At 40.3% G+C, this 27,718-nt stretch overlaps 1 protein-coding gene across 1 annotated transcript in view; it reads right to left on the bottom strand.

Moving 5' to 3' along the window:
• The window catches only part of LOC124290623 (serine/threonine-protein kinase LATS1-like), a 47,807-nt gene extending 26,971 nt beyond the window's left edge, over positions 1-20,836 (bottom strand). Inside the window, exons 1-2 of the mRNA XM_046727389.1 lie at positions 20,690-20,836; positions 18,259-19,083 (exon numbers count right to left, since the gene is read on the bottom strand). Coding sequence (XP_046583345.1) covers positions 18,259-18,660 — 402 coding nt within the window. The 5' untranslated portion in view covers positions 18,661-19,083; positions 20,690-20,836. The remainder of the gene's footprint in view (positions 1-18,258; positions 19,084-20,689) is intronic.
• Positions 20,837-27,718: the final 6,882 nt, after the last annotated feature.

The raw sequence follows: 27,718 nt of genomic DNA, 5'->3' as shown, positions 1-27,718 counted from the left end.
GAAAATTCTCGCCAACAGGTTTCCATGGTAACACATAAGCAGAGGCAGATGTTACAATAACCGAGTAAGTGGGGGGCTTGCTACACCAACAGTAGGGTAGGAATGTCAGGCCTACACTGCACCTACAATATTGATGCTGGTATAGTATTGATCCATGGCTGTGACCTGGATCTCTACATACCTGATACAGGTAGTGCATGACAGCAGGTAAAGCAGGGCAATCTCAACACTGTACCTTAAAACAAGCAATACCTTCCGATCACACACACTAAAACGGACAAAAAAAGAAACCTATCTAAAGCTGATAATGTTTGATAACACTAATCATGCTTCCTAGATATATATCACCTGCCGGTTGTGTGTATCACCTGCTTCATAATGGTATTACAATGTACACAACCATCATAATACAGAGCATTGTTCCGAGTATATCATCCAGCGATGACAACAAAAATCAGCTTCTCTCATTGTAACATGTAGGCAATTGAATCCAGGTTTTCAGCGAGACAAGCCAGCGCTTTAACCGCTGGGCTACCTCCTTATCCCTCTCAATATAGTACACTTTGTTGGTTTGTTGTTCATTATGGTACAAAGCAATATTCCAGCTGTAACAGAGTGACAAGTGATAATAGAGACTGTACCAGACAATCCCGTGACTGACAGTTTGATCAACAATCCCCATCACCAGGGCAGAAAAACAAGTCCCTAATCATATCGACCTGATCCACCAAGTCACCCCTTACTCGCAGCTTTTTGTTAATTTGTTTGTTGCCCTCAGCAATATTCCAGCTATGTGGCAGCTGTCTGTAAATAACCAAGGCTGGACCGGACAATCCAGTGATCAACATCATAAGCATCAAACTACAAAATTGGGATACGATGGCACATGTCAACCAAGTCAGCAAGTCTGACTACCTGATACCTCTAGTCGGCTTTACGACAAGCATGAGTTGCTGAATACCATTTCTCACCCAGATCTTCATGGTTTATAAACAGTTCGGTTGCTAGAGACAAATTTTTGAACCATTAATCTCTATGGAAGGATATAGATAAGCTGTTGGCTAGTTTCACATAGACCTGTTTCATTTTGAGAGTTTCATGTTAGAACGCTAAAGCTGTATGTACAGGTGAGGTGAGGCGAGGTGAAATTGGGTTTTACATCGTGCTTGAGAATATTTCGCTCATATGACGACGCGCATGCATGTGTATGTGTATGTGCGGCTGCTTGTACTAGCCCAGACTTAAGCTGGTTTTATAGTGCTAGCCCACTGAGATACCATGCCGCAGTGAAGCATGAATACCCCACTCAGACACTTATTCCGAGCCGACCAGTCCTTGTCTTTTGGTATGACGTGGTCGGGGATCGAACCCACGACCTTCCGCTCTGTATGTGCAGAATCTGAGGCTATCATTACTGTGTGCACACTGTCCTTGTACACAAACTTCCCTTCCATGCGGGCGGTGACAATTCCATGTGCTGCTACACACCTCATCAAGCCACTAACATGTAAGAACAGACACTATATAATCTATTATATGGTCTCTGGTAAGAAGCAGATGAACGGTCCTCTGGCAAGGTGGAGCTACTGAGGGAGCTCAATTGAATTTCTGAGTGGAAAAACAAATCTTAATTCAGTTGCACCATCGGAAATGCAACCTGAAGAAATGCCAAGGCATCTGTGGAAACCCCTGATGGAATGAATGGGCTTGCTGCCAAACTACATGTAAGTGAGAAGCTACATATCAGTCAAAAGTATTTAGATGCAGCAATGAATGAAAGTCAATAAAATCAGATCAACCATAGACTCTTCTGTAAACACAAACAAGATTCATGAAACGTGACTGTATCAATTCCCTCCAACATCACCAAGACTGCAATGTTTCTAACGAGGCAGTATCAGAAATAAAAACAGGAGCAACTATGCCAGTGGACTTTCGAAACAAAAATAATTTGTGCAAATTTCCAGTCATTTCCCCATATACCAACTTATGTTGTACAGCAAACTCAAGCTATGAAGCACTGATTGTCTAAGGGCTACATAATAGATCCTCCACAAATCATCTCTTAATGGAATGTTAGGAATGATGCATCAGGCACTCTCCATGTCTGACACTGTAGCCGCCGCCGCCACCAACGGTGGAGAGGGGAACGCAACCGAGGTGCCATTTCACTGTGAGTCACACCTTGGCACTACACATCATGCACACTAGGACCAAGAGAGCTACCTTCTACACACAGGACAAATAGTGAGAGCTGCCTTGAGATATACAATATATGTACCAAGCATGCTAAGTTCGTATACCACCCAAACACTATGCAGTAAACACTACATATACTGACAGCTACTTAGTGATATACAATATAAAGTACTGAGCATGCTAAGTTCGTATATAGTACCACCAACACACTATGCAGTAAACACTACATATACTGACAGCTACTTTGTGATATACAATATAAGTACTGAGCATGCTAAGTTCGTATATAGTACCACCAACACACTATGCAGTAAACACTATATATACTGACAGCTACTTTAGATATATAATATAATGCATCAGCATGCTAAGTTCGTGATATAGTACCACCAAACACTATGCAGTAAACACTATATATACTGAGATATACAATATAATGACTCAGCATGCTAAGTTCGTCATATACCACCAACACACTATGCAGTAAACACCATATATACTGACAGCTGCTTGTGATAAACAATATATGTACATAGCATGCTAAGTTCAGCTACCACTGTGACTATGCAGTAAAACTACATATACTGACAGCTACTTAATGATATACAATATAAGTTCTCAGCATGCTAAGTTCGTATACCACCCAAACACTATGCAGTAAACACTACATATACTGACAGCTACCTTTCGTGATATACAATATATATGCACTCAGCATGCTAAGTTCAGTGATATACCACCACCAACACACTATGCAGTAAACACTACATATACTGACAGCTACTTTGTGATATACAATATAATGCACTCAGCATGCTAAGTTCTCAGATATAGTACCACCAACACACTATGCAGTAAACACTACATATACTGACAGCTACCTAATGATATACAATATACATGCACTCAGCATGCTAAGTTCGTATACCACCCAAACACTATGCAGTAAACACTACATATACTGACAGCTACTTAATGATATACAATATAATGCATTCAGCATGCTAAGTCTCAGATACCACCCAAACACTATGCAGTAAACACTACATATACTGACAGCTACTTAATGATATACAATATATGTACCAAGCATGCTAAGTTAGGTATACCACCCAAACACTATGCAGTAAACACTACATATACTGACAGCTACTTAATGATATACAATATAATGCATCAGCATGCTAAGTTCAGATACCACCAAACTAAACACTATGCAGTAAACACTACATATACTGACAGCTACTTAATGATATACAATATGTGCTACTCAGCATGCTAAGTTCGTATACCACCCAAACACTATGCAGTAAACACTACATATACTGACAGCTACTTAATGATATACAATATATGCACCAAGCATGCTAAGTTCAGATACCACCCAAACACTATGCAGTAAACACTACATATACTGACAGCTACTTAATGATATACAATATAATGCACTCAGCATGCTAAGTTCATATACCACCCCAAACACTATGCAGTAAACACTACATATACTGACAGCTACTTAATGATATACAATATAATGCACTCAGCATGCTAAGTTCAGATACCACCCAAACACTATGCAGTAAACACTACATATACTGACAGCTACTTAATGATATACAATATATGCACTCAGCATGCTAAGTTCAGAGATACCACCACCAAACACTATGCAGTAAACACTACATATACTGACAGCTACTTAATGATATACAATATATCGTGCACTCAGCATGCTAAGTTCGTATACCACCCAAACACTATGCAGTAAACACTACATATACTGACAGCTACTTAATGATATACAATATAACGTTACTCAGCATGCTAAGTTCAGATACCACCCAAACACTATGCAGTAAACACTACATATACTGACAGCTACTTAATGATATACAATATACGCATTCTCAGCATGCTAAGTTCGTATACCACCCAAACACACTATGCAGTAAACACTACATATACTGACAGCTACTTTAATGATATACAATATAATGCACTCAGCATGCTAAGTTCTGGTATACCACCCAAACACTATGCAGTAAACACTATATATACTGACAGCTACTTAATGATATACAATATAATGTGACTCAGCATGCTAAGTTCAGATATACCACCCAAACACTATGCAGTAAACACTACATATACTGACAGCTACTTAATGATATACAATATAATGTTACTCAGCATGCTAAGTTAGGTATACCACCCAAACACTATGCAGTAAACACTACATATACTGACAGCTACTTAATGATATACAATATAATGTACCAAGCATGCTAAGTTCAGTATACCACCCAAAACACTATGCAGTAAACACTACATATACTGACAGCTACTTAATGATATACAATATAATGCATCAGCATGCTAAGTTCAGATACCACCAAAACACTATGCAGTAAACACTACATATACTGACAGCTACTTAATGATATACAATATAACGTGCTCAGCATGCTAAGTTAGGTATACCACCCAAACACTATGCAGTAAACACTACATATACTGACAGCTACTTAATGATATACAATATATGTACCAAGCATGCTAAGTTATAGTACCACCCAAACACTATGCAGTAAACACTACATATACTGACAGCTACTTAATGATATACAATATAATGCACTCAGCATGCTAAGTTCAGATATATACCACCCAAACACTATGCAGTAAACACTACATATACTGACAGCTACTTAATGATATACAATATATGTACCAAGCATGCTAAGTTCAGATATATACCACCCCAAACACTATGCAGTAAACACTACATATACTGACAGCTACTTAATGATATACAATATAATGCATTCTCAGCATGCTAAGTTCGGTATACCACCCAAACACTATGCAGTAAACACTACATATACTGACAGCTACTTAATGATATACAATATATGTACCAAGCATGCTAAGTTCAGATACCACCAAAACACTATGCAGTAAACACTACATATACTGACAGCTACTTAATGATATACAATATACGCACTCAGCATGCTAAGTTCAGATATACCACCCAAACACTATGCAGTAAAACACTACATATACTGACAGCTACTTCTTAATGATATACAATATATGTACTCAAGCATGCTAAGTTCAGATATACCACCCAAACACTATGCAGTAAACACTACATATACTGACAGCTACTTAATGATATACAATATAATGCATTCAGCATGCTAAGTTCAGATATACCACCCAAACACTATGCAGTAAACACTACATATACTGACAGCTACTTAATGATATATACAATATATGTACCAAGCATGCTAAGTTCGTGATACCACCACCAAACACTATGCAGTAAACACTACATATACTGACAGCTACTTTATGATGATATACAATATAATGCACTCAGCATGCTAAGTTCAGATACCACCCAAACACTATGCAGTAAACACTACAATACATATACTGACAGCTACTTCAATGATATACAATTATATACGTGCTCAGCATGCTAAGTTCAGTATACCCACCCAAACACTATGCAGTAAACACTACATATACTGACAGCTACTTAATGATATACAATATATGTACTCAGCATGCTAAGTTCGGATATACCACCACCAAACACTATGCAGTAAACACTACATATACTGACAGCTACTTAGTGATATACAATATACGTATACTGAGCATGCTAAGTTCGTATATAGTACCACCAACACACTATGCAGTAAACACTATATATACTGACAGCTACCTTGTGATATACAATATATTTATATACTAATCATGCTCTTTATAACACCTTATACTTACTTACCAAAAACAGATTATTATATACTGACTACCTTGAGACAGACAACATAAACACAACATTATATATACTGTAAACACACAAATGATTGCTTCTATTCACACCCCTTCATAACATCAACACAAGTTACTACATTCTACTTTAAACGTTCCACATTTATATACCAAGTACTACATCCTATCCTATTTATTACAATGCGTCACTTTCTACTGCCTTGTCACCCAGTAAACGGAACTTACACAATGCGTTTGTAAGTCACTTCCTGCGGTAAGGTGGTGACCCATGTTAGCCCAGGGCAGGCATTCCATGCATAGCCAACAGTGGAGCTGAACAATGTCTCCCTCTACTGGGGCACGCTCCAGTGAACCCCCCTACTAGGGCCAGTCAACAGGCTACTGAAGGACTCACTCATTCTATACAAAACCCTCTCAATACCCCTCAAGGCTGGACAGGTTCTGTGTATGACTGAGAACATTTCTCAATGTTCTGGGGGGTGTGGGGGTAGGACAGGACACAGGGTGGCAGATGGGGCACAGTCACACATGGCCGGTTACTGGGTCCAGGTATTTCATAAGCCACACTAGAACAACATGTGTCTCATCTGTGCCGAAATCTGTTTTAAAAGATTTGACACTAGAGAACCTCTACAAGGGAAGGTGACATCAGCCGTTCATTTGGAGCCAACCTGAAATTTTTCTTCGCCTCTACGGAAAGACTTCCACCCGTATCCCCCTTAAATTTCATTCTAGTCAAATGATATCACCTGAATATATATTCCTCATCTGATAAGGATGAGTTTTAACATGTTTCTTGAATTGTATCTGAACATACTGAAAGACACATCCAACTTCTAAAAATGCCGCTCAAAGAAATCTTTCCTCATCGTCAAAATTTAGGGGGGATACGGGCGGAAGTCTTGCCCACAATTTTAAACAAATCTGATACTGACTACCTGTTTCCACATGGATCATTTGTGCAATAAATCTTGTACCTCATCTTGCATGACATGGCCATGAAATAACTTCCACATTAAATACAAATCTTCAAAATGTACCACCGATTCCAATCTGGAATGTTTACTACAGATGACCATATCTCAAAGGAAGGAATATATATACTGACAAACACATGTCTTGTACTGACTTACATAAACACTGATAATTCCTCAGATAAAACCACACACAAGAGAACACAAATGTTACTGTCAGCATGGTTGAATATTAAGACAGAGCAGATGCAGGTGGTGATTCAGACAGCGTTGTTACTGCTGCTGCTCCCAATCCTGCTCATCAACACAGCCACACACACCCTGGTAATTTCATTCTCAGATGGTGAAAGTATGTTTACAATGCAGATCCTGCTTACACCTAAACCAAACACTCCACTGCAGTAATACTAATATGCTGCAAACTTATTCCAGGGCATGTTAAAGCATAACAGGTCCACAGGTTCAATATTCCACACAACTAATCGGGGCTTAAAACATTTCAGATCAGAAAACGTGTCCAAGTACTGATATTATCAAAATCGTTGTGTCTTCCTATTTCCTGTTGAGTAATTGTCACATGGAAAAATGTCGAATGTGCCGCGAGGGTCAGATAATCACACTGGATTTCCGAAGTAGTCAGAAAGAATTCATTACTGGTTTTACATTTTAAACATAGACACCAGAAAATGGGCTTCAGACATTCTATCTCTGTGGGCAATTAAAGCAGAGAATTCAAGTGCAAATCATTAACCAGTGCAACCTCCCTTACCCTTGTAAAGCAGACAAAATGACAACATTTACAAAATGGGTCAGACGTGGCTGGAGGTGAACTACAGGCCAATAAATGGATCAATTATTCAGATGATGAATTGCAACATACTACCGATGCAGGTGTTGTTTTTAAGTAGGTCATAATTATATATAAATCATCCAGATTTAACATAGCAAAACTTATAACACAGTCATCAATTACTTTTCATTCTAACAACATATAATTTATTTTCTCCTTCAGAATGACCAGTATACAAGCACTCAATCTGGCCTAGTCTGATGGTATTATTTAGATTCAGATATACATATGTGTGTGCAGTGCATGCAACATGTGGAGAGCAGCAAGCGTGTAAGCGAATCCAGCATATCGCCCCCTGGTGGCAGCAGCAGCAGCAGCTTCTGTAACCTGACTACAACTACCTGCTAACATGGGGATGGATGACGTCATGGCCGCCTCCAAGTATATAATCTTACAGTCAGTATCTTCCTCTGCACTTCCAGCTGTTGTATAATCGTCATACCTTCACCCACTGTGAAGTCCCACACTGTAGCCTAATGCCATGCATACTACATGACTCCCTGGTAAATATATCATATACCACATGGCTGTATTGCCTTGACAGTACATTCTTCTTCCTGGATCTACATAGATACCTCTAAATGATATAAATTGTAGAAGTGAAAATCCGTCATTGCTCAATGTGATACAGCAAATTTTGAATGGGAGAAAACTGAATACATATTTTCAAAAATTAACGTTCAAGAAACATTAATACAGTCAATATAATGGACAATGAAATATGTAAACCCAGTCAGAGGCCAAGATAAGCTTCGTATCCGGGTAAAATATGCATGCAAAGTTTCCAATTACGCATTGAAAAATAATTGTTGCGTACCAGTTACGCATTTAAAATGTTAGATACGCAAAAAGTTTTTAAAAAATGCGTACGGAATATATTTATAAAAACCGCTTGCATAATGAAAAAGACATCGATTGCTATTCAAGTTGTACTGTTTGTATAGGACAAGTGTTGTACTGTCAGTATAGGATGAGTGATTTTTTATGAAATCATTTCCATTATATTTAAGTTGGTTTTGATTAGGTATGACATAAGGCAGAACATACAAACTTACTCAGTCACATAATACTTAGGTGAGTAAAATGACTGAAATACGCACATATTTGAAAGCAGTGGGTAACGGAAAATAAAATACCCACTCAACATTTCATAATACCCACTCCAAAAAAGTACAGTGGGTACAGTACCCACATGAGCTAAATCTTATCTGGATCTCTGCCCAGTCATCTTAATGCCAATTGAGATAAACTGACAGATAAGTTGGAAAGTGTTGTCCTGCAAATGTAGACATGTTATATCTATGTTATCACACTGTATCATTTGATGTGATTATCAGTGACAACTGAATGCATATCTGATAATGTCATTAGCAGGAGTTGCAGCATGACAAGGAGTAGAGACAAATGATGGGCATCCACAACCTATATTTCAAACAACTTACACCCTATCACAATCAAGCTAATATACAGGTCAAGAGGTTGTTGACATCCTGTCTGATAAATAGTGTGCAATATCATTATGATAATCTCAGATTGGTAAGTCATTATCAGTTTTTAGGAAGGTAGCTTACTCATGAAAAACTTTCAGATCTGTAGGTTATCTAAATCAGATATGTATCAGACAACAAAAACGAACTCATACAATATATTAGGTATATATTTACTACAACAAATGAACAATTGGGTTAAATATCATGAAACAAATACTCAAACTGCTTTACCTTACAAGGATACTGTGATATTTCAAAATATTTACATTTATATGAGCTTGGTGTATAAGAAATGACACAATATCCCTAGCAAAAATTGATTAGTTTGTCATAGTTCATCATGTTCATATATGCCTAAACAATGCATGTTTCTCCCCTGAAAGTGCATGGACAATGGTCTGTCATACAGACCCCAAAACAAAAATATCCTTAACACCCATTAATGAGTGAGTGAGTGAGTGAGTAAAAATGGGCTTCACACATTATACCCATGTGGGCATCGAACCCGGGTCTTCAGCGTGACAAGTGAACACTTTAACCACTCGGCTACCCTACCGTCCCCATACACAGCACAAGGCAAGTCTAGATTACAGCAGTCAGTTTCAGTTTCTTGTCAAAATGGGAAAAGTCTCTAGGCTCCTTTTCAGCTTCCACAAAATATTTCATTTCAGGCACCAGAAGTTAGTCTGCATGGACATAATATTTTTAAATGAAAATTCTAACGACAGGTTACACAATCATGGTAAGCATGCCAGTTTTAATGAACAACTCCATGGTAGCAAAAGAATGATGAAGGTTTTGGGTGGGTCAGATATATATACCTACTACCACTCTTGTATATCTGCCCCTAGGTTAGTACATGTGTATATATCATTGTTATAGGAGGAGTGGCTGCTTTCTGTGAACCATTGATTCCTGGTAATGACCCAGAGTCAGTATGTGGACTATGCAGTAGCTGCCTGAGAGGATTAGCCCTCCTTCCAGTGTAGCCCGCAGACCAAGTGCCAGCCACCTGGCTTCATACTGTCCATCCCACTACAACCATCTTCATCCCAGCATATAACCCAGGCAAGAGATAGGCTGGAATGTACGCTATTTTATCACATCGGGTCACACAAGGATAAGATATCTGTTATCACTGCCCATGGAAGTAGGCTGATAACATGTTTATACCATGGTCGCTTTCCATCACTTGTGTAGTGGTGTTAACAACTAACTAACTCCTGGCAAGTTCAAGTTGCTGAACAACTTTTAACAGACAATCCGGCTCTAGACATAGTACTTAGATAGTACTAATGTGGTTTCTCGCTAAAAAATGAAATTGTTGAATTTAGCACTAATAGCAAATGTTTCTCCTTTGGGTTGTGGAAAAGAAAATTACACTCATGATTCAAACTGAACTCAGATATATCAAAATGAAACCCTATTTACCTTAGCCAAAATATTCTTATTCCCTGACATTTTCTTTGCCAGAAAACATGATATAGTATGTGGTGTGGTGTTATTCTACAGTATACAGGGCATAGTGCTATTCCCCAGTGGACATGGCATGGTGCTATTCCCTAGTAAATGTTTTGTGGTGTTATTCTACAGTATTGGCATAGTGTTATTCCCCAGTAAATGTTTTGTGGTGTTATTCTACAGTATTGGCATAGTGTTATTCCCAAGTAAATGTTTTGTGGTGTTATTCTGCAGTATACAGGGCATAGTGCTATTCCCCAGTGGACATGGCATGGTGTTATTCAACAGTACATGCTGTGGTGTTATTCTACAGTATACAGGACATAATGCTACTCTTCAGCGTACATGCTATAATGTTATTCCCCAGTATACAGGGCATAGTGCTATTCCCCAGTGGACATGGCATGGTGTTATTCAACAGTACATGCTGTGGTGTTATTCTACAGTATACAGGACATAATGCTACTCTTCAGCGTACATGCTATAATGTTATTCCCCAGTATACAGGGCATAGTGCTATTCCCCAGTGGACATGGCATGGTGTTATTCAACAGTACATGCTGTGGTGTTATTCTACAGTATACAGGACATAATGCTACTCTTCAGTGTACATGCTATAATGTTACTCCCCAGTATACAGGGCATAGTGTTACTCCCCAGTACTTGGTGTGGTGTTATTCCTCAGTATACATGGTCATTTGGATAAAATGTTATCTAGAGAGAGAGAAAAGAAAACAGACATCTATTTTTTGCATTTTTTAAGCATGTGAATATCCCTGCCTAGCATAACAACATTAGGTCCCACACAGAATCTGGAGGCAATAACATTCATAAACCTAACATAATATTTGAGAGTCCGACAATCACAGCCCTTTGTGATGCTGATCCCTTGGTATGACAGTAGTTTACTAGAATACTAACAAACTACTATCTGTCAATAATACTAACATACGTTTAGCAGGGACACAATTTCGTCATGAAGGTTAGAACCACACCCAAGCCAAATAGTCAGACTTTTATCTGTGTATAGATCTATATAGACATCTAATCTGCGTATATCATCACTGACTGATCTGTCAGCATCAGACACACCCAGTCTGTTTCTGTGTTTATCAGAATCCATCAGCTAAAGCTGATAAACATAGTCGACATTCCACAATCAGCTGGTCGCTTCTAACATACCTAATAAGTCCTATCATGGCACACTATCAAATCTGACATTTACTGTAATGATTGCATTCCCGATAAAGTTCCAAAGTATAACTATTAACAAAGGGGAGGGATCAGCTGTATAATCATACATCATGAATATGTAGGGTCTAGAAGACTATCTTGACGTGAGTGACAGTTGGATATAGCTGCTAGTGAATGCATCCAGGAAGTTTGTTTTCTCATACTGTCCTAACCCCAATCTTGAAAGTTCATACACACGCTGATCAAACCTCGAAGTTTCATTATTTACTGACTGAGTTTGTTTTTACGCCGCTTTTAGCAATATTCCAGCTACATCACGGCGGGGGACACCAGAAATGGGCTTCACACATTGTACCCATGTGGGGATTCGAACCCGGGTCTTCGGCGTGACGAGCCAACGCTTTCACCACTAGGCTACCCCACCGCCCCCTTTCATTATTTAACTAAACTGTCAATGAAGTATAATGTAAAGATACATTACATTACTATTTCAAGTGACTGCTTAGTTTCAGTTTATGTGAAGCCCTCAGTGTGTCAAAACTTCACAACACTCATATAAGTCTCAGCTGCAATGAGCAGGATTTAGCAGTCTTTCAACATTCACTAGTAAGGTTTGTATATATGTGAAACCTGCACTCAACAAATAAAACAGAGATCTGTAAGGAGAAACAGGTATTCAACTGGAAAGTTCACAATGGATATTTAGGCACAGTGTCATCATACTATTTTTCATTTGCAATTTTTAATGTATATTTTGACATGGTTGTGGTGATTTATTATGTGTATCTTAGGCAGAGACGCAGCTTTTATCTGTAAGTTTGATTATTCTAATCAAACTTGCAGTTTCTTATCGACAATCACAAATACTGGTTAACTTTATACTAAAAAGACCTTTCATCTCAGTGTTATCAGTTCAATCTTCTAATAATAATTCAATTGCTGTATTTAGACCACACTTAAAATCTTAAATAATGTGGTACCACACCTGAAAACTTCATCATCAAGAGCTTAGTGAACAGATAATACCTCCTGTTAAATTTCAGAAAATTAAATCCTGCAAATCCATACAGTGGGATAATAGCAGAGTTACAACTAGCTGATCAATAACTCCCAGTCACAGCTGAGTACTCTTAATTACACACCGATGATAAACAACCGTATTGCGCAGTCACTGACCATGTTCACGAAGATGAAATAGTATCAACTGCTGCCATATTTGGAGAAAATGAAATATTTTTCCTGATATCACCATTGGACATGATGAATCAAAACATGACATAGCTTCTGGCACAGAATTGTGACAAGCCTGTCTACACGTACAGGTAAGTGGCATGTCTTACCTATCAACATCCAACTATAGCAGAACCATCCCATTGTAAGACAAGAACATACATAGAATTGACCTGATGACAATAACCTACAGACTGCCCAACTCATGGACATTAGAGACCCACAATCACACATTTTCTTACTGATAATCAGATATCATCATATTTTGTGAGGTTGTCATAGCAACTAACACCCCATAATTAGGCACCACTCAGACAGATGACAGTACCCAGCTACAAGAAATAAATGGTTCTGGAGAAAGAAAAAATACACATTTGTTTGCTTTCTTTCCTTGCGTAAACAAAACGATTACTGTTTTGAGATTCTCAGAACAACAGTTTAGGCCTTTGATTTTGTAATATTTGGTTTACAAATGTTTTGCCCTACAGTTCAATGTAGGTATAGTTTTAACATGGCAAGATACCAAAAGATTACGATTGTGGCCTTTTTGGCTAGAACAAAGACCTTTATTTACTATTTCATACAAACAACAAAGATAAAATGTTGTGGGTTTTTCATTTCACCTGACTTCAAGAGATGGCTTAGGAGAATATCATTACAGTCATCACAGTTTTTCAATTCTTTCAGTTAATTAACGTAGGGTTGTCTGTCAGTTACTCTCTCACATCGACATGAAACTACACGAGACTCTAGGTGTGAATACTAGTGTTGGGAATTGGTTAAAATCTCACAATTGATGATTGGTTCATTACAACCGATCAATCATCGAAAAAAAATGGTTAGCGTGATTTACCAAATTCTCCTGGTTATGTTTGTTAATGCACAAAAAATATAGGAAAAACGTGTAGTTCTTTCGGTGTTTTTTTCAAATTGCACAAAATGCATTTACAAACTTCACATCTTTTAAAGGAGGACTAGTTAAGAACTAGAACATAAATTTCCCGGAATCTTTAAGATAAATTCAATCATGACAAGGAACGGGTTGTAGTACTTATGAAATGTAACAGACAAAACCATTCTTGTGAAAAATGTTGTTAATGCAAACAAGTGTGCCAAAATTGTTTGTGTTCGATTATGAGAAAACATTATGATTGCTTGGTCGTTTAGTCATTGTGACCAATCTTCAATTATTTCAATTAATCGGACCACCACTAGTGAATACACTTACTTATGTCTATGTACTCGAAGAACAATGTATACATCCAGGAAGTTACTTACAAATAGACAAGTCAGGATATGGGATTACAGAATACACCATCATCATGATTCACATTTCGCAAACAATCATTAAGTTATTTTGCATTCTATTTTTGGTTTCACTGGTAAACACTATATTAATTGTCCTCTGGCGAGATTTCTTAAACGTATTGATGTGAAATGGTTGTGTACATTTTTCCCATTCTTAAAAAACAATAACTCCTAATAACTGTCAGACAAAGGTTTTTATAGCAAACATTTGGAATATATAGATACAAAAGATTGTTTAACAGTTCAGTTTCGCCCTAATTTAATTGAATTTTATCTCCCTTATGCTAGAAATATCTTCTTTAACACTTGTTGAATTCCTTAGGTATTCATCACATTTATATGGTCTTGCTCAAAACTTAATAATTTGCAACTAAAATTGTTATAAACATGGCGAAAGGATCAAAATACTCCTTCTACTTAGACAAAGAACTACAAAATATTTATTGTGAATTAAATCAGTATATACCTTTATAAAGAGAACCATTACATACATCAATAAAAACACTATGTCACATGACACTGTCTACAACATTCCCAGCACGGTGCATAAAAATATATCTTAAAAATGTCCTGTTCCATAAATAGGGTGACCACCAATTTACACTGTCATTATTTCACACCAGGTAGGTCACTGTCCAACTGTGTGCCTCATGTAGGTAAGTCAAGGTCGATCCAAAACTGTGGATCTCACACTGTCCTCACTCCTAGAGGGTCCCTGGTTAGCCCCACCCCCCATAGGGATCCACAGCATGCCGTAGGGGATGCCCTGGGGCTATTGTTGATCTATGTACCCCTGAAGGGGTACATCACTTGATCATTACCTCAGGCTTTCAAACCATCACCAAGGGACCATTTCAAATCAGAACATTCTATTTATACTTGAATATGGCATATTGGCTTCATATGTTGCTAACAATTTTCAGAAAATTCTTATAACTACTACAATATTCACAATTAAGAATAAAACAAATTTTCAGACTATATTTTGGAGGACAGAAATTAAATATGGGTAATAGTGTTAAAAGATGTCCCGATGTTCCCTCATTCCACTCCTTATTGAGGCTAGGTGGATGTTAAACTGGGAGGGTTTCCATACTTATCTACCTGGGCCACTGTGAGGTGTGGCAGTATCGTTAAAGGTAATTCTACACATGCTGCTGTCACATAAATATTACCTCACTGCAATACAACCAGTTCAGTAATCTAAACTACACAAACTAGAGAAAGTCATAATCAATACTATACAACAGATCAATATTATCTCACAGCAATACAACCAGTTCAGTAATCTAAACTACACAAACTAGTGAAAGTTATAATCATTACTATACTGTATTTTTCGTATCAGTGTAAATTACAACACAATTCTTGTCATTAAATATACCTATATTCTGACACTTCTGTAATATAAACAAGATCTTAGTAGCATTATTCAATAACAAAAACAGAACTGTTTATACAAAGTTTCAAGTTTGATCTCCATGTAAGCGCAGTGAGGGTATTGTGGCCACATGTCAATGCTGCCTCCAGTATGTCAGAGTGACCTCCCCTGTGGCCTGTAGACTCTGAGAACAGCAGCAGTAAATTACAACTGACTGACTTTGTTTTTACGCCACTTTTAGCAATATTCCAGCAACATCACGGCAGGGGACACCACAAATGGGCTTCACACATTGTACCCATGTGGGGATTCTAACCCGGGTCTTCAGCGTGACGAGCCAACGCTTTAACCACTAGGCTACCCCACCGCCCCAGTAAATTACAACCTGATGTAAGGAATCCAACATCACCTACAATACGCATGAAACGAGAACATGGCTGTCCTGATTCTATCCTTCCTGCATTGGTTATATCTTTTAGATTAGTCTCACTCAAACATTGCTGTCAGACCTGTTACCATAATGTTATATAATGAAATGAAATAAAACATGAGTCAACGTCATACTTTGTTTTATGTATGGTGCCGTTTTAGCCCAGAAATCAGTAGCCGTTTGTGCCAATGTGGTGCCGTTTTCGCCAAACAGATTTGGTGCCGTTCTGCTGTGGTTCCGTTTTAGCCAAACCTGTCCCATACCAACCCCTCCAGCTAACTCACATCCCCACCTGTAAAGGAAACACATCCACCTCACATACACACTCTCCACCTTACACACGTTCCCACCCCTCTAGATAACACACATCCCCACCTGTAAAGGAAACACATCCACCTCACATACACACCTTCCACCTTACACACGTTCCCACCCCTCTAGATAACACACATCCCCACCTGTAAAGGAAACACATCCACCTCACATACACACCTTCCACACGTTCCCACCCCTCTAGATAACACACATCCCCACCTGTAAAGGAAACACATCCACCTCACATACACACCTTCCACCTTACACACGCTCCCACCCCTCTAGATAACACACATCCCCACCTGTAAAGGAAACACATCCACCTCACATACACACTTCCACCCCACACGCCTCCCAGATAACACACATCCCCACCTGTAAAGGAAACACATCCACCTCACATACACACCTTCCACCTTACACACCTTCCCACCCCTCTAGATAACACACATCCCCACCTGTAAAGGAAACACATCCACCTCACATACACACCTTCCACACGTTCCCACCCCTCTAGATAACACACATCCCCACCTGTAAAGGAAACACATCCACCTCACATACACACCTCTCCACCTTACACACGTTCCCACCCCTCTAGATAACACACATCCCCACCTGTAAAGGAAACACATCCACCTCACATACACACCTTCCACACGTTCCACCCCTCTAGATAACACACATCCCCACCTGTAAAGGAAACACATCCACCTCACATACACACCTCCACCTTACACACGTTCCCACCCCTCCAGATAACTCACATCCTACTATGTCCATAAACACCAACCAACTTTGTCTTCCAATAACAACCCTACCTGAAACAACAATACTATATTTCTATAAACCAGCTAACCATGCCATATTGTTAAAACCAATGCCATCATGTTCATGGAAACCAACCAACCAATATTCCACAGTTCCTGTCAACCAATTATGTACTTGGGATTAATAATGCAAACAACCCCAATAACAGGGGTTCCAAACCAACCCCTGACATGTTCTTGGAAACCAACCAACCAATACTCCCAGGTTCCTGTCAACCAACCAATACTCCCATGTTCCTGTCAACCAACCATGTACTTGGGAACAACCACAGTAACAGGGGTTCCAGTAAACCAATGCCATCCTGTTCTTGGAAACCAACCATGTACTTGGAACAACCCTTGAACCAACACCAACATGTTCTTGTATACCAACCCTGACATGTTCTTGGAAACCAGCCAACCAATACTCTCAGGTTCTTGTAAACCAACCAATACTCTCAGGTTCTTGTAAACCAAGTACTTGGGAACAACCACAGTAACAGGGGTTCCAGTAAACCAATGCCATCCTGTTCTTGGAAACCAACCATGTACTTGGAACAACCCTTGAACCAACACCAACATGTTCTTGTATACCAACCCTGACATGTTCTTGGAAACCAACCAACCAATACTCTCAGGTTCTTGTAAACCAACCAATACTCTCAGGTTCTTGTAAACCAAGACTCCACAGTAACAGGGGTTCCAGTAAACCAATGCCATCCTGTTCTTGGAAACCAGCCAACCAATACTCTCAGGTTCTTGTAAACCAATAATGTACTAGGAACAACCCCTGCAGCAGGTACTTACCTCGTCAATCCCACATGCCACCAGTTGCTGCAGCATCTGCTTGTTGACATCGATGTCTCCATTGGCCTGTGAGCTGGAGCTACTGCTGGCAGTGCTACTGGTATCACTCACAGTCTGGAACGGCCGAAGACTATTCCGAATCTCGGCCAATGCCTCCTGGTGGTATAAATCCAGACGGGTCATCTTGGCAGCACTTTTATCCACCAAGTTTGGTGTGCTCTGGGATAACTCGGGCTTGATGTTAGCCAGATCTGCCGCATTTCCCTCTTGGTTTTTTCTCAAATGGCTGAGATTGTCTCTGATCTCCTGAAGCATGTGCCGGTTATTTCCGACAAACGTGGACAAAAGTGGACGCCTACCTGCTGCCTGTGGTACCGCTCGCTCTCCGCTCATCCGGTTCATAGGGTATGTCCAAATGTGTAGTATTTCCCAACAAATAAGACGTGTATTCCTTCATGTGGTACATATATGGTTACTGAAGGCTGGATTCACACAAGTATTGAAATGGCAACAGAAAACTGTCTGAGACTGGATATCAAACTTTTTTCTTTGTATCGTAAGTAAAATCCTCCACTGACATTGAATGGTGCTGTTGGACGAAATGGTATCCATATAAATACTCCACAACTGAAATCCTCTGGCAAGGAACAATAAACAATAAACTTCGAAATGGATTAGAGCCCTAATGGGCTGTGGCTACGAATTTGTCGCTAGGTGACACTCTCTAGCGACATAATATACATTCCGGGATCTTGTGGTATCTCATGCAGAGTGCAGCCTCGTTCTTGGTCTATCCGGTCTTGGCTGCAGACACCTTGGCGCACACTGAAACAGGGAAAGTAATACAGTTATCTCAACTGGATAGAACTGTTTCAACTGTAGAGGAACAGTATTCATTGTCTTTAGATTTATGAATGAAACAAGATTCCAGCAATATTGCAGCAGGGAACACCAGATAAGGATTTGCATGCTGTACACATGTGAGAAATAAACCTCAGGCTTTCGTCATGGTCAGCAAGTAACTTAACCACAGGACTACCCCAACCCCATTGTCTTTGCAAATTCACTAAACACAATACTTTACCTTCTTAGTATAAATAGTAAATGTCAGACACAATACTTCAACCATATTGCTTAGAAAGGTAGGATATAACTGTTGTATACACCAGCATATACGACACATTCTTGACAATACACACCAATCATAGGACATATGTAGTCAATATATCCTGAAAAATAGGGAATAATCCTAGTCAATATGCACTGAAAAACATTACACATCTAGTTCATACACACTGACACATGGATGTTATACCTACTATATACATACATATATATTACAGTAGCTAGTCTAAATGAAATGTATACACAAATGTAGGACATTATATACACCAAAACAAGGGCCATCTCCATACTGAAATGAAAGGCACTTCATAATCTGCAAATACTGAAACCAAGGAAATGACAGTCTGCTGTTACAGTGTTTATACACTGGAGGCTGAAAGTAGGTTACTGTCATAAGGGGGTTTCAGTATCAACACAGTTCACACACATTCAACACTGTCCATTCAAACCTTTTATCATAATGAACACATTCAACAATATTTCCACATTATGACTCAGACAACTCTATCATAAATAGTGCTGAAATCACCCGAATGAATATAAAAATATAACATTATCTAAGTCTAATATTGACCTGATGAAACAGTGCTATCTCTCACACACGATGTTAGAAAAGGAAATGAAGCTGGCCTGTTCTAACTATTGGAGGGTGTCTAGCAGCAAACATATAATTGAGTAAAATGCGAACTGCGTCAGCTGGACGTTGTTGTGGCTGGTCTGGCCGTGCACCCCAGTGATGTAACATTAACAGACTGGGACAGGAAGCTGGTTCGCTGCATGGGTTGCAGGAGTATCGGGATGTACCCCGACATTTCCAGCCGTAAAACGGGGCTGACATTAACGTGTTAGATAGGCTGTGATAGTGTGCGGCGCCAGCAGCTCCTGCAACAGGCATACCTGACATTCTCGCATCACCTCGACGTGAGCCCAGCATAACCTGTACACTGCCGATACAACAACAAACTTCACACTTCGTTCACCAACGAAACAAGGTAGTCGCTCGCTTTGGAAAGTAGCAACAACGCGCTTATATGATTGGTATAAAAGTAGAACCGGTGAAAGTGTACACATGTAAGCTTATCAGAACGGTAATCGGGATATTTTAAAACATTTTGACAGCACTACAGAACAACCTCCACTGAACCAAACACCGCCATGTTGTTTTTGTACCGCAAAATGTCCCGCAACTTTTGGCCAAGATGGCAGACTTAGAACACTACAACGCGAAGGATTTTGGAACATACGATAGAATGATAATCGGCAAATACATTGAAGGTTATACGATTCCTGTTCAATAAATACTTACGCGAATATGCTCGCTGGTCGACACAACCTGCGGACTCCTATTCCCAACAACGCCACGACCGACTAACTTGTCACCGTAAATAGGGGTGTCAGGTGTGAACAAAATTTGCTGATTTTTACCTTTTTCATTGCCCCAAACACGACGGAAAATAACATGATTACATTCTCAAACATGTAATCTATACAAAAACAGGTTTAATTTGTGTTATTTAACTATCTTTTGTCAAACACTGTAACTCAGCAGGTGCGAAAAATCGACTCACCTATTCCCCCATGACGATAGTAGACTCGACGCCCGCCGTGATTGACACAAAGCCACGCCTTTCTACATTGTTGACATTCCTCAGTGATCATGTGCCCCATCTACTTGTGAGAGAGGCCACGTGGTATTGATGGCGATAGGCCGAGGAAAATGCTGCGTAAAATTCCCCATTCATAATGCTGAACAAGTGGCAAAAGCTGATACAATGACCTGGGCGCTTGGAGCCGCTACACGAAAATAGCGGAAAAGTGACCCGTTGTCGACTCGTGTTTTTTGTCCATAATGTGGTTCGGGCTGTAGTCAAGATAAAAAAATAAATGTTTTTATTTACTCGTTTCTATAAATTGATACATGTTTATTATCTCCGTTTAATATCTTGATTTTGTAATTTAATTTAATATTAAAGAGAGTGGCCACTTTAACTATATCTCATGCATTTTTTTCTATTGCATGCAAATACATCGACTGATAACAATTTAAGATCAAATTCCATTTAAAAAAAATAAATTTACTTATCTGTGAGTTGTTTTTTAAACGCACACATATAAATGGGATTTTATAAGTCGTTATCATTTGTTATAGCTGCACTTGTAATACTAATTGATTACTTACAGTACAGGATACAAGAAACATGTTTACACTTTGTGAAAGACTGTTATCCTAGCCGATAAAACAACAGGTACTTTCCCACCATCGTGGTATACTGACACACTTTAACATGTTTGTACATCATTGTTACAATGAAGGGTGATAAATTACTATAATGCCTGGTCCATTACAGATTGAGCAAAATGTTTTAATCCATATCATTTCAATGTTATTAATCCGGAGTCATTTTTTTCAATGTAGGTTTTCGCACAAATATTGTAAAACAAACCACCACCTCCAAACAATGAGAGCTCAGGTAGTGTATGGCGAGAAGTGAGCGTGATTTAGTGGGGCTGGGCAGGTTTATCATTGTTGCTGGACACAGGAATGTGTGAATTACTGCTTCTAGTCCCTGTCTCAGTAGACTAAGGCTTAGTCTCTGAATATATATAATTTTTATAGTAACAAACAAGCCCATTTATATTGAAAAGGAGCCCTGGGGAGACCAGAGATTCAGAACCTGAACCTGAGGAAATCTAGACTTGCTTTATTTAGGGCTTTAGCACTGCAGAGAGAGCTTGGCAGTGGGGAAAATAATGTGGTTCAGGGACTGTGAGACAGACTACTGTCTCAGGTACACGATGCGTTGTAGCGTGACTTGAACAACGCTCACTGCTGCAGTGGGGACGCACACTGTAGCTTCTCCATGGACAGTCGCTCAGGTATACAAGACGTTGTAATGAACATACAAATCTCGTATCTATGTAGACATCTTGCATAAATCACGATATACAGAGCACTAAAAGTCATAATCAGCGCTGTTTAGGAATACCAAAACCACAATGTCTAATACTTGCTACACGTTGTTGATAGCGTTGTTGTTGTTGTAAGATGATCGTGTTGATGTAGCATAATGGTGTTGATGTAGTAGAGTGATGGTGATATCTATGTTCGAAAACTGGTTTTACCACTAGAGAAACTGAACTCGGGTTATAGTGTGGCGGTCCTATAGCAAATAGATTAAAGTCATTCAATGTATTGTTTACTTAAACATATTTGTGTCACATTCATTAACCCAATAGTTAAGGCAGTAAAAAGCTATTTCGCGGAACATTATTGTTCAAATGAGTGAGTGAGTTTAGTTTTACGTCGCACTCAGCAATATTCCAGCTATGATATGGCGGCGGTCTGTAAAGAATTGAGTTTGGACCAGACAATCCAGTGATCAACAGCATGAGCCAACAAACACATCTTGGCACATAGCCTTGCTCCAAGGCTGTACTGAATGCTAATCCAATGGATGTATAGTAGTTCTAGAAGCAAGTCTAGATTAACGGACAGTACGCCAGCTATCTGTTAAAGGGACAATGTGTTTTTTTGTTTATTCATATTCTTTTAGAAATTTTCATTTGAACTAGTATTTATTACCTTAGAGACTGGTACAAGTCTACTGGGCACACAATTGAGCTCTGATCCTCAGCTCAGATATATTAGTTTCAGTGCCTATAAAAATAGTTGGCGGAGAAGTATTTCCACATTTCCGAAGTATTACCCTATAAATATATAGTTACAGTGCCTATGTTACAGAAGACTGTAGTACCCTGATTATGTGTTTAGGTGTGTTGGTTCCGTCCCCGCCTGCAGGGCTTCACACTACAGGGTTGGTTACACGATCGCTTGGAGCAGTTCATCTGAGTAACAGATACATCTGGTTCATTGTATGTCATCGTGCCCCGACAGTGTGTAGTGGGTGTCCACAGTGTGTGATCTGGTTCATTGTGTGTCATCGTGCCCCGGCAGTGTGGAGTGGGTGTCCACAGTGTGTGATCTGGTTCATTGTGTGTCATCGTGCCCCGACAGTGTGTAGTGGGTGTCCACAGTGTGTGATCTGGTTCATTGTGTCATGTGTCATCGTGCCCCGACAGTGTGTAGTGGGTGTCCACAGTGTGTGATCTGGTTCATTGTGTGTCATCGTGCCCCGACAGTGTGGAGTGGGTGTCCACAGTGTGTGATCTGGTTCATTGTGTGTCATCGTGCCCCGACAGTGTGGAGTGGGTGTCCACAGTGTGTGATCTGGTTCATTGTGCATGTGTCATCGTGCCCCGACAGTGTGTAGTGGGTGTCCACAGTGTGTGATCTGGTTCATTGTGTGTCATCGTGCCCCGACAGTGTGGAGTGGGTGTCCACAGTGTGTGATCTGGTTCATTGTGTGTCATCGTGCCCCGACAGTGTGGAGTGGGTGGCCACTGTGTGTGATCTGGTTCACTGTGTGTCATCGTGCCCCGACAGTGTGGAGTGGGTGGCCACAGTGTGTGTGATCTGGTTCATTGTGCATGTGGGTGGGTGGCCACAGTGTGTGATCTGGTTCATTGTGTGTCATCGTGCCCCGACAGTGTGGAGTGGGTGTCCACAGTGTGTGATCTGGTTCACTCTGTGTCATCGTGCCCCGACAGTGTGGAGTGGGTGGCCACAGTGTGTGATCTGGTTCATTGTGTGTCATCGTGCCCCGACAGTGTGGAGTGGGTGGCCACAGTGTGTGATCTGGTTCATTGTGTGCCCCGACAGTGTGGAGTGGGTGTCCACAGTGTGTGATCTGGTTCATTATGTGTCATCATGCCCCGACAGTGTGGAGTGGGTGCATGGTCACTATATCTGATATTGGCTAAAAATGAAACAAGCAAGAAATGGGCATTCGATGGCGCTTTATTTGAAACAAGCTTCAGAGTTACAATTTGGACCTTTAGTTTGGACTGTGCCAGTAACATTTTGACAACGTTTGTAACAGTCTGGACAAATCCAGTTTTCAAGTGCATACTTTCTTTTGACGGTCAGTTTCCAGATTTCTATTCAAATTAGAATATTTGTAGTTACCAGCATTATTTTCTTGACAACCATCATTAGTTGTCTGGCAGCATAGAATGCTTAATGAAGTTAAGAGTAACAATTTATACCGATTTATATTTGATCTTACCTATTGGAGACAATCACAGACATTAGAGGTTCTGTCTTGTGCACCACCCTAGAATGGTGGCTTTCTGCCGGGAGGTAATCCCTTAGCTCACTTTCCATGCCATTTGAGCCAGATTATAAAATTACCATCCCTTATAAAAATCGAAAAAGTAAGTAACAAAAGAACATGATAAATTGTTATGGCGTAACTAGATCTTGTAGTTGCAGAAATAAATAAATTAGACCCGTCTAGAACTAGTTACGTCCTTGTTACGTAACAAATGCGGGGAATATCTCGTGTCAATGAGATAACCCGAACACACGTTTCCTCGTAAATCTCACAGAAGGGGTTACGCTGGTGTTAATCATACCGTCGTAAGATAGTGGCGTCGAGTAAACATCCGGAATGTTACCATCACCCATCTTTCGCCACTTATAGGTTCCGTACATCTGTTCGTGGCGGACGCTGGCGATGTCCCCCTTCCGCCCCACCCACCCCTTCCTCTTACACAATTGAAAGGGGAAGTGATTTGAGCGCGAGGCCTCCTCCCGAGCCATAGGTCGCGACGGGATGCGAGGTCACTTTCCATATATGGAAACAAACATACAGATGGCGAGTCACACATGGCCGCTCACATTCATTCACAATCTATATCCGCGCTCGTGGGAATCAATAAGTGGTGATAACTAGGTGGAATGATTAATCTGTTTATAGTTAGAGTCGATAAAAGCGTGGAACACGATTTGGGTTCAGTTTTAAGTTATGCAATCAGAATCGTGACTTTGTAAGCTGTTTCAAGTATGCGTGCATGTAGGAAGTCTTCCAGGATGTGAGGTTAGAATCACGCCATGATTCCCCTTATCCCCTCTTTGTTTCAAAGTAAGAGGACACACAAACAGAGAGACCCATTACGAAAAATTGCATTCTGATTTGGACATCATAGGATTCAAAATACAAAAGTTGCGTCTGTTACATGAGTGAGTGAGTTTAGTTTTACGCAGCACTCAGCAATATTCCAGCTATATGGCAGCGGTCTGTAAATACTGAAGTCCAGACCAGACAATCCAGTGATCAACAGCATGAGCATCGATCTGCGCAATTGGGAACCGATGTCTGGTACATGAAGTTCAGGGTTGTGATATGCATTTATACGGTAGTACACATGCCTTTGTCGGTTAGTGAGTGAGTATAAGGTATTATACGCCACTTTTATCAATATTCCAGAAATATGCCAACAACATCACCCAAGCAATATCACTGGGGACAACGTCCAGATATAGGCTTTAATTGGGGATTTCAGTTAGCAGACTCCCTTTAATTGTGGAGTTCAGTAAGGTGTACCCGTGCTCTCCACTATACAGAGGGTGTAGCCACAGCCGAGTCTCCCTTTAATTGTGTAGTTCAACTAGCAATCATGTCTCGAGCATATATAATGACATGATTCTGACGTCATGAAACATGCACGAGCACTGCAGACACTTATCCTACACGAACGCTTCAATGTTGCGTCTTTGCCAAACCACAAAAGAGAAAAAGAAAATGCCCGCGACTAAGGGAAGCAGATTTACGTTTCTTCATGTTCAGCTCAAACGGGGAAACTTACAATACCTGCCGACACACACCGGCAAGCGAGGTGCAACTTTGATGCTGGTATAATGTCTATGTTTGTAGATCCCTTGTATCTGTCTACCATTCGTGCAGGTAACACGGCCCTGGTGGTTGAAGAACATGCAGACATTACTAATCTCATCTCGTGTACCGGCGATACTTTACCGCTATATATACAAGGGGTATTGATGTTACACCTGAAGATATATTGGAGACTTTCGGGAAAGGTCACGATGTATTTTTTGTCATTCACGGCATTTAGAAATGGATGTTCAGAGAGAGGCAGAACATTCCCCGAATACCAGAATACATCGATGAGGTGAAGAGTATAACTGCAATTGGTCGGTAGGTATACAGGAACGACCTAGAGGGAATCTTGGCATAACTGTGGCGGCAAAACGTAAGCCTATCCCCAACATGTCACGTCAAGTATTTGTTGAATGCTTCTACATACGATAGTTCCTTAGTCGCATTTTGTCAAATTCTTTTCTATTTAGTCGCAATCTTACCCAAGGCGTTGGGAGAAAAGACCTGACAAAGTAGCCACATTATTAAACGTGGCCCAAGTTTAAGGCGGTTGCACCTTGGTCGCGCTATAGTGAGTGAGTGAGTGTACAAACAGTATGACGTCAACATTCCCTCTGTTGCAATCACGACTGAGTCACTGTGTGTTTGTAAGTCAGTCATGTCGCGTGATGAGCCCATGTGTTCAGCATATGTGTACATAGGTTGTTGTGTTCTATACAGGTATAGATTACGTAACCTGTGTCAGCGGCACAGCATCTTCCCCTTCCCCCATCCGCCGCCGCGCGCTCACTTCTCAATATCAAGTTTTACCCAAGGCTATGATACCTTCTTGTCGGTGCTGTTTTCTCAGCAATATTTCAACTCTGTGTCAGCGTCCTCGAGACAATCGTCTCAACCAGAAAGTCCTATGATTGATATTATGACCAACCCGTGAAGGTCCGGGTTAGAATGAACCTTCAGTAACCCATGCTTGTCGTAAGAGGCGACTAACGGGATCGGGCGGTCAGGCTCGCTGACTGGGTTGACACATGTCATCGCATCGCAATTGTGCAGATCGATGTTCATGCTATTGATCCCTGGATTGCCTGGTCCAGATCCGATTATTTACAGACCGCCGCCATATAGCTGGAATATTGCTGAGTGTGGCGTAAAACTCAACTCACTCACTCAATCCTGGACATCGGGTATGATGACATGTAACAAGTAAACTCGCTGTGCTCCCCTAGTCGACAATACCCTACAGGCAGCCCAGTCGACAACGTCATATCCTACAGGCAGCCCAGTCGACAACGTCACACCCTACAGGCAGCCCAGTCGACAACGTCATACCCTACAGGCAGCCCAGTCGTCTACGACACCTGAAACCATGATCGTCGGGTAGAATCCCATTTGTACCCGGTTCTGTTTGTATCTCACCCTTGCTCGTGTGTTTCACCAAAGTGGTTACGTCTGAGGGTGTCAATTATGGCTTTCTCCCACATCGATTAGACACGCCGTGACACCAATGCTACACTTCCGTGTCAAAACGAAACTCACTCACTCACTCATCCTATAAGCCTGCGACCCGATCCACAAAGTGTTCGTAGCGTTACGAG

Source organism: Haliotis rubra, unplaced genomic scaffold (assembly GCF_003918875.1).
Source record: "Haliotis rubra isolate DU_JTF1 unplaced genomic scaffold, ASM391887v1 Scf47, whole genome shotgun sequence".
Taxonomy (NCBI): domain Eukaryota; kingdom Metazoa; phylum Mollusca; class Gastropoda; order Lepetellida; family Haliotidae; genus Haliotis; species Haliotis rubra.
The sequence above is the reverse complement of the archived record's forward strand: the minus strand, read 5'-3'. Positions and strand labels throughout refer to the sequence as shown.